Raw genomic sequence first — 14,365 nt, 5'->3', positions numbered from 1 at the left:
AAGTACACCCGGACTATCTATGTCACATTCCTCCATACCTCATGATAACAGCCAGGAGATGTCGATCACTCAACAACACTTCAGCCGTGGAAGCCCATCATACCTCCTCGTCCCCTCGCTCCACCACCACGTCCTCGACCACGACCTCGATGACCTCGATAGCCGCCACGCCCATGGCCTCGGCCTTGACCTTGTGGAGCAGGCCGGTAGCTATTAACCCTGTTGCGCATCTTGCGGATGCTGTAGTTGACGTCCTCAAGGCGAATCACAAAGTCACCCGCCATGACCACCGAAGCAGCAATATCTTCAAGCACATCATTAGCACCGCATTCCTTTCTCAAGTTTCGAAGCCATCTTACCCTCATCCTCGGTATTACCAGGAACTTCATTCCGCTCTTTCATGTGCTTGATGACGAACGCGATCGCCTCCAACTTGAAACCAGTGCGTGTCATATCCGCCAGACGGCTGAGCGCGGAGATGAGTGCTAGACCCCAGTTGTGGCAGTCTGGATCGGGGAGGTACTGGATTGGGAACGGGGTAGCCATGGAGCGGAATTCCCAAGCGGCACCTGCAGACGCCAGGAGGCGGGTGATTGTGGCCTTGGTGTCTGGAGGGAGGGTGGTGAAGTCGTGGAATGTGGGGCTGTTGTCGATGAAGTAGTCCTCGGCTTCGTCCTCGGCTTCGTCATCCGCTGCGTTGGTGTGGTCTTCGGGGTCGGCCATCTGAGCGTCCTCCATCGCGTTTTCGGTCTCGTTGGCGGATATGGTGTTGCCGGTGATGGGGTCCACGGTGATGGGTACAGGGGCGTTGCTGGCGTCAATGAGGTCCATGGTGACGGTTCTTGAGGTGTTGATGTGTCGTGGGTAGTACAATTGATTGATACGAGCTTAATTGTTATCAAGATAGCTTGTATCGATTGTCAAGCGGGGGTGTAGGATTGATCGAGGTACAGTAGTCGTGGACGATATATATATATATAGACTGGCAAGGCGCTAATCAAGAAGTCGTAGTGAAGGAGCCTTGATGGTGTGTATTAAGACTAGGGATACGCGAATCGCAAAGCCGTGGCGACGGACTCGCTCACTGCGAAAGCGAGACAGATTTGTGGTCTCCCCATTGTTACTCCTATTATGGAGAGAATATTCGCTCGTCAAGCCCATGTGGATAGCTCTGTCGTTATAGCTGCCTGGAATCTGTCGTTTGCCCTTGAATCATTCCGGTGGTCGTTATTACGTTATAAGGTCTCCTGACGTCTTCATTTGAACAATGCTTGCATGCGCGCAAACGCTGTCTTTTTTTCTTGTTGCGGTTCTTCCATCGCAAAACCTCCAGCTCCATTGTTTCCGTGATTATTCACGATCGCGTTCGCGGGTAGTTCGATAGGATCGCTATTGTCAACGGTTGGCTATGGGAAATCAGCTTCTCTATCCCCAACGCGATGCTTCGCTTCAATAATGGCACTCACTGCTGCCATGTACCCGTCAATCTGCTGCGGTTGAGCAGACTCAGGTCTCCCTTCTCCTTGCAACTCCTGCGGCCCATTGTGTTTGTACTGGTCTCCATGCAGCTCCGTCGGTACATGCGCTTGCCCTGCATACGGTGGTAGCACGCTTCCGTTGCTTGGGGCGCCCGGTGGTGCAGTATACTGAACCCCGACGTACGGCGCGTTTTGTTCCTGCATCCTGCGCATAGCCCTTTCGCGCCTCCGCTGTTTACTACAGATCTTCATAAAAACGACTGTGCAAAAGATGCCTGTAACAAACATAATGACAAGAATTATGACCGCTACAGTGCCTTGCAGCGAAAGATTGGTGTTGCGACGTTGGATGGGCGCCATGTTGTCTGATTGTTATTCGGGATTGGAGATGCGGTTTTCGAGTATGAGAGACGCGAGGGGATCAAACTCGCGAGCTGTCATTACGCCCGGGAGGCCTTGGGTGTACTTAAACTCATAGCAAGGATGCAACAGGTCGCCTGAAACTCATGCACGCCTGGGCACAAATCTCGTGCACCGCCATGGACGTGATGGCGGCGCAGCGCTGTTGGGGGCCAAAACGGGTACGCGAGGCTGATCACTCGGTGCTGCCAAGTCAAATTCTCCGAGACCGGCAGTTACGGCATATCTCTATCCAGAAGGACGGGGCTTGATATTGAAGGGATACGAGAAGACGGTAGATCGAATGAGGTCTTACACTTGGTGATAGCACTGAAAGGTGTCCTGCTGTAGAGCCAGTCATTGTTCCTGTGTAGCATGTATGACGTTGTTCAAGCCGAACACCGCCTCCTCCTGATGGCCCTCTAAACCACTCTCCGAAAACGCTCAGAGAAGACGAAAGAGAATGTCCAGCTTGATGCTTATCTATCGGATCTTGAGGTTGTCGAGAGCTTGGTAGGGCTCCCGCGCTTGAGCCTCGCGGCGCTTGCATTAGCGTCGATTAAGTCGGTTGATGACGCGCAGTTGGATCCGGGACGAGATGACGTGTGACATCTAACCAGCGCGAAGAATTCAGTGAGCTTAGGAATCGAACGTCGCAAACTCTGAATCTCTTCTGTCGAACGAGATTCGCTATGCTGCAGCAAGGGTGAGGTGTGTCTTGATCGCCAAGCTCGGCTGTGTCTCCCCTCGACCCATGGTTTTCGCGACTACGCGCCGACTCTGCCACAACACCCCACGCACTTCTGCCTGTGCGCCCGCCTATCGTACAATCATCCTACCACACCACGCCGTGTCATCTCAAACGCGCACGTCTCTAAGAGGAGATAATCGTGCGACACACTCCAACAGTCTCGACAGACAGTCTGAGTATGCACTCGCCGCATAGACACATACGAAGACGTCAATACTACAAGAATCAAAATGGATGAAGACCTCCGTCTCCTCGAGGTATGCAACGACGCGAGAGTAGACAATTGTGCGACGTCGCTAACGGGAATGCGACTTGCAGCAGGAATACTGCCCCACGATAGACCCCACACTTCTTTACACGATATACTCGGATTTCGCAGGAGAACCGAACGCAATCGATCTTACTAGGCAACTACTCGAACCCCTGAAGTTGACGGCCGACGCCGAAGCCCTCGATTTTGACCCCTCTGGCAGCAGCGGAGGCGCAGTTCAAGGCAGCCCAGACAAACACAGTACCGATGTCGACTCCAATGCTGATTCGTGGACGACGCAAACGGTAGCGACGGACCACTCGACACTATCGAACGAATTTTCTACACTCAGTGTCAACGGACGGTCGGGGGGCTCGGAAGGGTCCCTGGAGGATGGGTACTACAAGGATATTGAGCAGTCGGACGTCTCCACAAAAGAATTGCTGCTTGCGGAAACCTTCCCAGGTCTGCGGCTCGCGCAGGTCACGTACACACTGAAGAAGTGTGGATACGATTACGATAAAGCGACGGATGAACTGTTGAACCAAGTCTTCTTCGATGATAGTAGGAAAAGCCCTACTGAAGAAGGTCCAGTCGCGAAGGGTATTGATGCATTCTCAGAAGACCATCTTGTACCGCAAAAAGGCAAGAAAGCTAAGAGCAAGAAGAAGCAGAGACTCTCCTTGGAGGCGGGTACTAGCTACCTCGTCGAATCGGATGCGCCAACCAATCGCTGGCAAAACACGAGTCGAGATGTGGACTTCATAACGTCGCGTACGGGTCTTCCAGCGAAGACGGTATCGTCGCTTTACCACGCGAATGGAACGTCCGTTTCGGCGACTGTGCTGGCCATTGTAAAGAAGGATATTGCAGCACACAAGAAAGAGGGTGAACCAGATGCCGCACTGGTACAGGATGCAATCACACTGAACGAGGGCTTTCCTTCTATGGATCTGGAGCACGCCCTTGCCATAGTGCGACTTACTGCTCCTTCGACGATAAAAGCCCAGGAGTTAGCGAAATCCCTCACCCAACAACCTGCTAGCGAGACAGGTGGAAAGGGTGGTATCAAACTCGACTTACGATATGCTCCTGTCGATCTATCTGACCCTTCCGAAGCTACGAGACTCCCTACTTTGACTCCCTCTGTCCGACCACGCGACGCGATGTCCACAGCTGCTGCACGAAACGACGCATTCGGGAAAGCATCAGGTGCCTACCGCAAGGGTAAGTCGACACCACTCATGAGGCAAGCAGCCGCGTACTATGCACAAGAAGGCCGCGACCTCAACGCCAATCTGAGAGCAATGAACGCAGCCGAAGCCGACGCATTTGTTTCCACACAATCTGGTCCAACATACCTCGACCTCCATGGCGTTACTGTGGCCGACGCAACGAGAATCGCCAAACAACGAACACAAGCTTGGTGGAACGGTCTGGGCGAGCGCAGAATACCCGAGTGGGGCGGTGCTGGTCGCAGAGGTGGTGGCGAGGCATACAGGATCATCACAGGTTTGGGCCGACACAGCGAGGGCGGAAGGGGAAAGCTGGGACCTGCAGTCTTGAAGACGTTAGTCAACGAAGGATGGAAAGTAGAAGCAGAGCCTGGTGAGCTGTATGTCACAGGGCTGGCAAGGAGGAGATAGTGAGCTTCGATGTTTAGGCAAGATCTTGGTGTATATCAGGGATGTATGGCGCACGGGATGTTGGAGCATGTTCAGCGACAGTGCCATTGTGGAACGTATGACAGAGAAGAGATGCGATTGGATATCATCAAACACGGATTCAAGACATCCTGAGTGTTCGCTCTTTCCGTCTTTCAAAGCCAAGGCTAGCGGCGCGCTAAGGTTTTAAGCTTCTTTGGACTCCACCCACCATCCATTGCCCCCGTCTTAATCACTCACCCTCAATCCAGGTCGCTCACGAAACCTTCGGGACCTGTCAAAGGCGCTCTCGTACATCCACTGTTCCAGTCGTAAGGCTACACCTACGATCTGCCTTAGTTTCGAAACCAAAACACGCGTACTTAGCCGACACTTAACGCGCCAAGCTGTCGTTTCACGGGTGCTGCGACGGAACCAGCAACACCATCACTCGAAAGACGCGTCGACGATTGACGAAGAATAGAAATCGGGATATCATATGCTGTCACGTCTATCACGGCTCACTGACAGCGCGAGGAAGGCATCGTGATATGATTTGAATTAGGAATTTACAAGGTCAAGCGCTTCCCCGGCGATTTCACGCGACGCCAAGGTACACTTCGTGCTTAAGCTACGAGTCGTCTACCGAACAAGCAATTATGTTTTGCGTATAGCATGCGGAACCAGCTACACGACCAGTGTTTCGCCTCCGCCCGTTGCAGTACCAAACGACACGTGCCCGCGCAACAGCACAACAGCCTAAAGGCATGTGCGTCTTCGCGCACGCTATGCTACAGCGTAGCTACCATGACGATCGACAAAACGTTCGAAGAAAAGGCTAGAACGCATGCACCGTTTGATACGGGACATGCTCCACCCCATCGGGCCGTTCCCCATGGAGGGCATGATATATAGAGAAGGTCTTTCCATGCAGTATTACTATTCATCAGTTCGATACTCATCCAGCTTACTCAGTCTTCTTCTCTACTTCTATTCAATCATTCTTCCTTGTACATATCGCTGCTAGTCGGCTTTTATCTTTACACGTTCTCTACTTACATCACTGCCGGGCAGCTGATCTTTAATCCTCCTTCACATCCTTTCTATCCGCCAATATGAAGTTCGACTCCTCCATCCTTATCGCCTCCTTGGCGGCGACCGCTGTTGCGGCTCCGGCTCAGGAACCTTGCGATCACACTGCTATGGCTAAGCGATGGGTTGACACTACTGGTGGCCAGAGGATGCCTGCACACTACGTCGCTACCGTCCGGAAGCTCTCTTCCGAGAAGGTCAAGAACAAGCGTACACTTGACGCGCTCCTCGGTGGCCTTGGCGGCGGAGCGGCAGGTGCTGGTGCTGGTGCAGGAGGCCTTGGTGCCCTCGGTGGACTCGGTGCTCTAGGAGGTGGTGCCGGTGGTGCTGGAGGCCTGAGTGCTCTGGCTGGTGGTGCTGGAGGTCTCGGCGCTCTTACCGGTGCTGGAGCTGGTGGCGCAGGAGCTGGAGCTGGAGCCGGCGGTCTCGGTGCCCTTGGTGGACTTGGTGCTCTAGGAGGTGGTGCCGGTGGCGCAGGAGGTGCTGGAGGTCTCGCTGCCCTTTTCCCTGGTCTCGCCAAGCGTCAACTTGATCAGCTCCTCGCTGGTTTGACTGGAGGTGCTGGCGGCGCAGGCGGCGCAAAGGGTGCGGCGGGTGCTGCTGGCGGTGCTGGTGGTATCGGCGACCTTCTCAGTGGTCTCGGTATTGGCGGTGGAGCGGCTGGCGGCAAGGCTGGTGGTGCTGCTGCTACTACTCCCAAGGCACCTGCGACTAGTGCTGCCGCCGGCGCTGCGAAGGGCCAGAAGGGTGCCGGAGCTGCTGGTGCTGCTGGTGCTGGTACTCTTACCGTAAGTACTCTCTCGTCTTGGACTGCATCTCCGAAGCTGACTTAATCCAGGGCGCTGCAAACAACGGCACTGCTGCGGCAGGAGGCGCTACCGCCGCTGGTACTGGCAAGGCTGGCAAGGGAGCTGGCAACTTGAACGGAGCTGCTGGTGCCGGAGCAAATGCTAACGGAGCCACTGGCACTGGAGCTACTGCCAACGGAGCCACTGGAACTGGAGCTACCGGTACTGGAGCGACTGGAACTGGCGCTGGCAAAGGAGCTGGTAATGGAGCAGCTGGTGCTGGAGCCACTGCCAACGGCGCTACTGGTACTGGAGCAACTGGTGCCGGAGCTGGCAGGGGACAAGGCAATGGAGCTGCCAACGGTCAACAGGGAGCCGGTAAGTGATATCAAGCACCAAAGTTCCAATTATAGACACTGACATACATCAGGCGCAGGCCGTGGTCAACAAGGTGCCGGAGCCGCCACTCCCCCAACTCCTCCTACCGCTGGTGGCGCGGGTACTGGAGCAGCTGGAGCTACTCCCCCTACTCCTCCCACTGCCGGTGGTGCCGCCCCCGGTCCTAACGGAGCTACTCCTCCTGCTCCTCTTACTTCTGGTGGCATTCCTGCTCCCCCTGCTCCCCCTGCCAATGGAGCTACTCCCCCTACTCCTCCCACTGCTGGCGGCGCGGGCACTGGAGCAACCCCTCCTACTCCCCCTACCGCTGGTGGCGCAGGCACTGGAGCTACTCCTCCCACTCCTCCCACTGCCGGTGGCGCTGCTCCCGCTGCCGGTGCCAACGGTCCTCTTGCCGGTGGAAACAGCCCCACTGCTGGTGGCGCCACAGGAGCTGGCCTTACAGGAACCGGAGCTACAGGTGCTGGTGCCGCAGGCTCAGCCGGTTCAGCTACCGGAGCTGGTGCAGCGACTGGAAACGGTGCCTCTGGCGCTCTCACTGGTGCCACTGGCGCCACTGGTTCTTCCGGCTCTACCGGTGCTTCTACCGGTGCGTCTGGATCTACAAGCACATCTGGTACCAAGGGCACAGGTGCCAACAGCGCCTCTAACGGCGCCTCCGCCGCATCTGCATCTGGCAACGGAAAGGCCTCAGGTGGCAAGGGCGCCTCGTCTGGTAGCGCCGACTCTGCTCTCGCTGACTCTCAGGAGGAGGACTAGAGTAGTGGGGCGAATATATGGTACATGCAGGATGGTGATGTTGTATGGATGAATGGATGAGTAGATGGATTGTTGGTATGGCAAGTCTTGAATGGATGTGTAATGATAGGGACGAGATTGGATTTGGATTTAGACGTGGACATGACTGAGATTGGGACTTGGAGACTCACGATCATTTATCGGATAATAAAACTTATTTCACGCGAACATTTGTGTTCTTAGCGAATGATGTGATGGAAACGTACATCCATCGTCTTAGTCGGTGCATGGTGATCAAGAGGGTAATCAGTTAACATCTAGGTCTATTGCCTTGTCTCTTACTCTACATTGTCTGCATGACTGCTTGAACAGGACACTGCTGCTTCCGGAGAGTGAGATATCACAGCATATTAGTGATCATAGAGGACAATTGTAAGACTTATTACCAGCTAGGGCGAATCACAGGCACCACAATAGATCCTCATGCGATTCTAAAAGATATCGGATTGCGCAAACTAACTACTAAGTCCTTTACTCAGAACGCCGCTTCCCAGAAGCCGAACCTTTGCAATGCATACTAAGCCCACACAAATAGTGTCGTTAAATAAAGGCGTTGAATCTATAGCACGTATAGAGAGTGGGATAACGCGTCTGACGCCTCCCAACAAGGAAACAGAACCCTGGGTATCCATAATCTCTCCTGCCAGTCCTCCACTCACTCAATCATCATCACTGCACCACCGGGTGAACAATCTAGGAAAGATGGAAGGCGCCTTGACCTTCGCGGATGGCTACGCTGAGCTTCTCCCGTAGGATGTCGACGGTGCTGTAGTCGGGCATCTTGAGGTAGTTGACACAGGTCATGACGGAAGGGAGGTAGTCATCGGAGGAGTAGGGTGGCTCGCTGGGCTTGCAAACGACCGTGAACATTGGTGTGAGAGCCTTGAAGCCTGAAGATGGGTTAACAAGCAGGATTGGGTGAACAGCGAACGATAAATCTTACCTCCAATTGGTAGCTTGGGGCTGCCGGTGATGAACTGCAAGAAGTCCCTACGCTCCTGCGCATCGAATTCGCTCATGGTGGCAAGCAGGTTGCGTACGCTCTTGCTGTCGAGGTTGTAGCCGTGGTCTGCTTTGATAGAGTCCATAAGAGCTGTGGTGTGATTAGTAACAGTGCTGAAGTGGTGGATGGTTCGAAACTTACTCTCAAGCGACCAATCCTCATCTGTCCGACCGAATAACATCACCAACTCATCGGGGGTGAATGCCTTGAGAGCAGAGTACGGGAACACTTCTGTGAAGCCTGCGCGGAAGGCATCCGCCTGTCGCTGAACACCAGAGCCGAGGGTGAAGTCGATGACCTTCTCTACATACGTGTCGACATTCTCGATCGTGACGGACGTATCCGCACCGTTCGGAATAAGCTCGATTGAACCATAACCAGGAAGTGTAAAGTCGAGAGCTAGGTCTTCCACACGGCAATCTTGAATGACAATATCGTTAAGAGCCGCCGCTTTTGCTGCTGCGCTCAGATTATCGTTGTCAACCTTCTTCTTTGCATCGGCGAATTGCTTGAGCAGAACCAGAGACTTGGCCAGGTCTTCATCGACCGCTTTGATCGCTCCAAGAGATGGTGCCACTGCTGCACTGGAACCGTCACTGATGCGGAAGAATGTTGGGTTGAAGGACACGTCGATGATGCGAGAGTCCAGCATGGAGCGAGCGACAAACTTGCCCAGAATCTTGAACAGCTCGAGACGCTTCTCTCCATTCTCAGTGCTTGCTTCTTCGGTGCTCATGGGAGCGGGGTAGAGTCCTCGCTTGCCGAAAGCATATTCGTCCTGATCGCTGGACTCATTCTCTCGCCAAAGCTTCAGCTTCTTCTTTGAGAACTCGCGGGATACGGTGGAGTAGAATTCCAACGTCGGTCCCAAACCAGTTCCAACTTCCTCAAAGTACTCGACCTCCAGGACACTAGCCGAATGACCATACAGTTGCATGACTTTCATGGCGGACTCCAAGATTCGGGACCTAGAAATGCGAACCTTCTGGCGTTGAAGTCTACCTAGGAACGGCCGCTCATCCCTATGACGGCTGTCTCGTGAGTCGCTTGTGGGCTGCGAGTTCTGCCATCGCGTCATCGACCTAGAGTAGCCGAACGAGGTAGACTGTAGGAAGAGGTGGCGTGTCTCGAACGGGAAAAGGAATGGATAGAACCGAGCCAGATCCTCGCTCCAACTAGGAAGGCAGTTGCTAGCTACAACGAGAGGCTCTTCTAACTGACGGTTGAGTTTGGCTGTGAGCTTCGTGTTCACGAATTGCGAAAGCGGCTCAGCATTCAGTTTGACCTGTTCCTTATTCGCCAGTAGAATGTCGTCAAGGTGCGAGTTCAGCCCGTGAAGTATGCTGAGTAATCGCAAAATACCAGATGTCACAGGGTGTTGATCAAGTGAGGCCGGCATACCCGAAACGTCCGAACGCGACTCTGGCGGTGGTGTCAAGGAGCTAGGCTCGCTTGGTGGAGGGCCCTGCACCCGCTTGAACTTGATGGTATGAATACCATTCCAAACCGAGCGATGTGATCCGTCCGCTGGTTGCGCCTGGCTAAAGTGCACAGCGCGGTAGATTGTTGTCTCATTTGAGAGTGGCTGGTCGTTCACGCTGAATTCGATATGCCAGTCTTGAGGGGTCGATTGTACAGCGCCAGCATATGACAGAGCGCCCACCCCACCTAGAGTCTGACGCATGGCAGCCGAGCTCTGTAGCAAGGCAGACAGACGCGACGTTGGAGTTCGGGTTTCGGAAGGTGGCTTCGCCAGCGGTGTGTTTTGTACGGGTGTAGCAATCCGCGTGCCGTCCTCCTCACGAGCCGTGGCTTGCCCCGTCGATGCGACTTCGACACTGACAGCCGATGGATCTGGCATATCCTCATCCAGCTCATCTTCAAGATCATCGACGATGGCATTCAAGGCGCTCTCGTCATCCATGGAGTCTTGGTCGGAGAGCTGCGCCTCATCAGCACATTCAACTTGATCTTGGCTGCTGTTCGAGTGAGGCTTGGCTGGAGGTGGTGGCGGGGGTGGAGGAAGCTGCGCCTGTTGACGCCTACTCGATCGACGAGACTTCTCTCGTGTGGCGGAGCTCGGTCCTGGCTGGGATGCGTCGGTTGGGGCTGCCTTGGATCGCGAAGACTTCTTTGAAGCCCGGTGTGACGAATCTGAAGGGGTGTGGGGTGGTGGCGGCGCGCGTCCTTCCGAAACAGCTTGAGCATACATGGCCTCAAATTGATCCCGAGATGGGAACTGATCGCGAGTTTTAGCCGGGCGTGGCCTATCTGCCAGGCTGATGCGGGGTCGAAGGTAGTCGTCCAGGGCTTTGAATGTAGCAATGGCGTGAATAGACACCATGATATTGCGGTACGTCTTAGGAATTCCTGAATCGTCATCGGCGACAAGCTTCAGCCTCAATTGCTTAGCCAGCATGGAAGTTGCGCTTCCTCGGCTGTCGTACATATTTTGATGAACAGTAATCACGTCGAAGTGTTCAGACCTGCTCAGCAGATCTTGCAGCTTATGGACCAATACGCTGAAAGGCGTAGCTGGAGACGCAGTGCTCGCGGTCTTGATCTTGCTCTGGCCGCTACCTCCCATGAAGGCTTCCAAGAAGATAGGCCTAGGGTCGACCTTCTTGTCAGACGTAGACATCGAGAACAGCTCCAAGAGCACTTCCACAATCTTCGATGTCTTGAGCTCGTAGCTTGTGATGCTTTCTAACGCATCGCCTTCAAAGTAAGATGCCAGTCTAGTGAACAAGCTCATACAGTCCCTTGTGGCGCCATCAGCAACGCACGTCTTAATTTCACCTGCAAGCGATTTCAAGTCCTCCAGGACCGCAGACGCCTTTTCGCGTATAGGATTATTAGATTCCTTCTCGTGAACGTCGATGAACTTTTTAGCACGGAGCGTGATGATGTCTTCGACGTCAGGCATCGGTAATGGCTCCCGCTGGTCAGAGGACGACGAAGAGTCTGACTCGTCATCCTCGTCTCGGTTCTGGCTGCTTTCATTTGGTTCATCGTCAGGATCCACGTCCTCGCCATCGTCGGACTGCATTTCCACGTCGACACCGTCGCTCGACTGGGCAGGTTCCCGCACAGCGTCTTGTTCGGCAGTAGAGACGGTGCTAGCACCTGAGTCAGCTGCAGCCTCTGTCTCTACTGCTGACTTAGGATCCTTGGCCTTGGTTTCCAAAGATTTGCAGGGACGGTTCGCCAACTGTGAGATCTCGGATATGACACCTTCGCGATAGAATTGGTACCGGTAGATGGGCTCCAGCCGCTTGAGCAATAGCTCGGCAGCCTGTAACGCGTATGTGACCAAAGATGGGTGGTCCTGCTGCGTAAAGATCGATGCTAGATGCGAAGCATAGGGTACCGGCCGTAGAGCTTCCTCTAGGATATCGGTGTCCAGATTTGACAACATCTTGAGATGAGCGGTAAGCACTTTCTGGCGTACGCTGAGGTTGACAGTACTTGAGTAAGCGTCTGTCAGAGTAGGCAGAAGGATCACGGCGAAGCGCTTAACCTCTGCCTTGCAATCTTCCAACAGCTCGACGCGTTTCTCATTGGTGGTCTTCTTGTTAGTGGAAGAGAGTGGAAGAAGGTCGTCGCCAGGGTAGCCGGCATCGAAGAGATCGTCAAGGTACATCAGGCCCTCGGTCGGGACATCGGGCAGCAGTTCGCAGATAACATTCAACGTCTCGAACACCTGATCTTTGGGCCGGTGAATCAAGGCTTGCATGATGACGACAGAGTCAATTTTAGCTGCGACGTCCTCAGTGCCACTAGGAGGTGAAACACCAGTTAGGATCTGGTACAGAGTATCGACCACGTTCATCTTCAACAGCTCAGCTGACAGACGCGGGCTTGCCTTGGCGGTGTACGCCAGAACCTGCAGGAACATAGTGTGGATGCTAGGTCCAATGAGATTGGTGCTGCCCGGGAGCAGAAGTCGCAGGATAGCTTTGAGAAGACCTGGGCTGACCAGCTCCTCCAGCTTGCTCTCCTGTTGCCGGAAGCTCTGGACAATCCTAGAGACACAGATGCAGCCCTGCTCTACAACCTTTTGATCGTTGTTGTTCAGGATATTCTCAAGAATAGGCATGACATCGCGCACGACCGGGAAGGAATCCTCTGGGATGTTCCTGCAGCAGTTGGCTGCGGTTGTGACGGCTACACGCTGTGTGCTTGTGGCGAAGAAATCGAGGAAAGTCAAGCACGCTGTAAGACCGCCTTCCCGTACAATAACTCCCGGAAACTCAACTGAAATCTTTTCCAGCGTGCTCAGACATTGTTCGGCCAGATCGATGAAGTTGATCTCGAGCAACTTGGAGCAGAGGACGGGCACAGCGCCACCGTAAACGACGTTGGCGGTAGCTTGAGGCAGGGCTTCCATCAGGTTGGCCAAGCATCGGCAGGCGAGCAACATAAGCTCCGGGTTCTCTTCCATTGTGAACTCGTTCGGCTGCATGAGCTTAACCAGCTCCTTGACGTAGGCATCGGGGGAGAAGTGGCCGGCGAGGTTGTCTTCGGTGGAGATGAGGAGCACTTCGGACAGCTCTTGCAGCGCAATCAGCTGTATAGACATGTCTGGCGATCGCAGCTGGTCCAGAATGCCCCGCAGACGCTGTGTGGTACCTGCCATCATGCCGGTGAGCTGCCTCAGCGCGGACAGGCTGTGTGAGTTGCGTCCCAGGAAGCCGCTGGTGAAGGGATCGTCGTCATCGTCGTCGTCTTCCTCATCGTATCGCTCTCCGTGATCGTCGCCGTTCTCGTCATCGCTGGTATGGTCTTCGCCAGACTGGCGCGTTTCCTCTTCGGGCTTGTTTGCAGGAGCATCGTCCATGGTCGTGTCGTCCTCGGCCTTGTTCGATTTGCGCGAGCTTCGGCGGGACGTGGAGGGGCTATCGGCGTCGGGCGCGGCGTTTGAGGGCTTGGTCTTGCGGCCGCTCTTGGATCGCTTCGAGGGCTGTGGCGTCGACTTCTCGTCGATAGGATCTGATGGTGGGCTGTCTTCGGTCAGCGCTTGCTCGCCGGCTGGGGCAATTGGCACAGACCCAGACGAAGACATGGCAGCTTTGCCTTTGGCCTTCTTGGTCTTGGTAGCGCGGCGTTTGGGAGTAGACTCTGGGTTGTCTGCTGGGTCGGGGCTGGGGTCGCGCGCTGACGTCTTCCGCTTGCGGGACGCTGGGGCGGGCGGCGGTTGCGTTGCGGTCGGGGGAGCAGCGGGCGGCGAGGTGTCGTTGGTGTTGGCGGATTGGCGCCTTTGCGAGCGAGTGACTCTGGACGACATGAGATTCTGACTACAGGCTTGTGAAATCGAGATGCGCGCAGACTGTGGCCCCGGTGGGTGCAGCACTTCTGTGGGGGCAGAGCAGAGTGAGACTTGGTTGAGGACCGCAGCAGCGTGTGGTGTTGAACCGCGGGGTGCAGAGTGCTGCAGCAGCCAAGGGTCGGGTGGGAAGGTATTTACCTTTCACGAGGTCCTCTGGAGGCCATCAAGGACGCGCCATTAGGCGTGTGCTCAAGCGAGTGCGGTAGGTGCAAACACACGGGGACCGGGAGCGGCGGCGAGTGTGGCGGGTCTCAGCAAACAGAGCAAACGAGAGAGCTGCTCTGGCCGTGCGATGGGTAATAGAAAGAGATGGTAATACTGTCCTGGCGCTGGCGAATACTGGACGTCGATATCCACCTGCATGCCAGAGGGAGCTAATTACGTGACCTGCCTAGCGCCTCTGTTGTTATCGATAGAGCGAGTCGCAGTTGCCGC

At 54.9% G+C, this 14,365-nt stretch overlaps 4 protein-coding genes across 4 annotated transcripts; 2 read left to right on the top strand and 2 right to left on the bottom strand.

Moving 5' to 3' along the window:
• Positions 1 to 97: 97 nt before the first annotated feature.
• On the bottom strand, positions 98 to 831 carry J4E78_000408 (uncharacterized protein; the record flags this gene model as incomplete). The annotated part of the gene is made up of 2 exons (XM_049361072.1): positions 98 to 219; positions 360 to 831. 2 exons carry the CDS (start codon positions 829 to 831, stop codon positions 98 to 100), a joined length of 594 nt encoding a protein of 197 aa, XP_049226355.1.
• A 2,027-nt stretch (positions 832 to 2,858) lies between these two features.
• On the top strand, positions 2,859 to 4,524 carry J4E78_000407 (uncharacterized protein; the record flags this gene model as incomplete). The annotated part of the gene is made up of 2 exons (XM_049361071.1): positions 2,859 to 2,885; positions 2,947 to 4,524. The coding sequence occupies 2 exons, from the start codon at positions 2,859 to 2,861 to the stop codon at positions 4,522 to 4,524; spliced, it is 1,605 nt and encodes a 534-aa protein (XP_049226354.1).
• A 1,112-nt stretch (positions 4,525 to 5,636) lies between these two features.
• J4E78_000406 (uncharacterized protein) lies at positions 5,637 to 7,559 on the top strand (the record flags this gene model as incomplete). The annotated part of the gene is made up of 3 exons (XM_049361070.1): positions 5,637 to 6,401; positions 6,452 to 6,779; positions 6,832 to 7,559. The coding sequence occupies 3 exons, from the start codon at positions 5,637 to 5,639 to the stop codon at positions 7,557 to 7,559; spliced, it is 1,821 nt and encodes a 606-aa protein (XP_049226353.1).
• Positions 7,560 to 8,291: 732 nt separating this feature from the next.
• J4E78_000405 (uncharacterized protein) lies at positions 8,292 to 13,888 on the bottom strand (the record flags this gene model as incomplete). Its single annotated transcript, XM_049361069.1, has 3 exons — positions 8,292 to 8,488; positions 8,542 to 8,691; positions 8,743 to 13,888. The coding sequence occupies 3 exons, from the start codon at positions 13,886 to 13,888 to the stop codon at positions 8,292 to 8,294; spliced, it is 5,493 nt and encodes a 1,830-aa protein (XP_049226352.1).
• Positions 13,889 to 14,365: the final 477 nt, after the last annotated feature.

Source organism: Alternaria triticimaculans, assembly GCF_023758025.1.
Source record: "Alternaria triticimaculans strain BMP 0046 chromosome Unknown scaffold_1, whole genome shotgun sequence".
In the NCBI taxonomy this organism is placed as follows: domain Eukaryota; kingdom Fungi; phylum Ascomycota; class Dothideomycetes; order Pleosporales; family Pleosporaceae; genus Alternaria; species Alternaria triticimaculans.
This window is presented reverse-complemented; position numbering and strand designations above follow the sequence as displayed.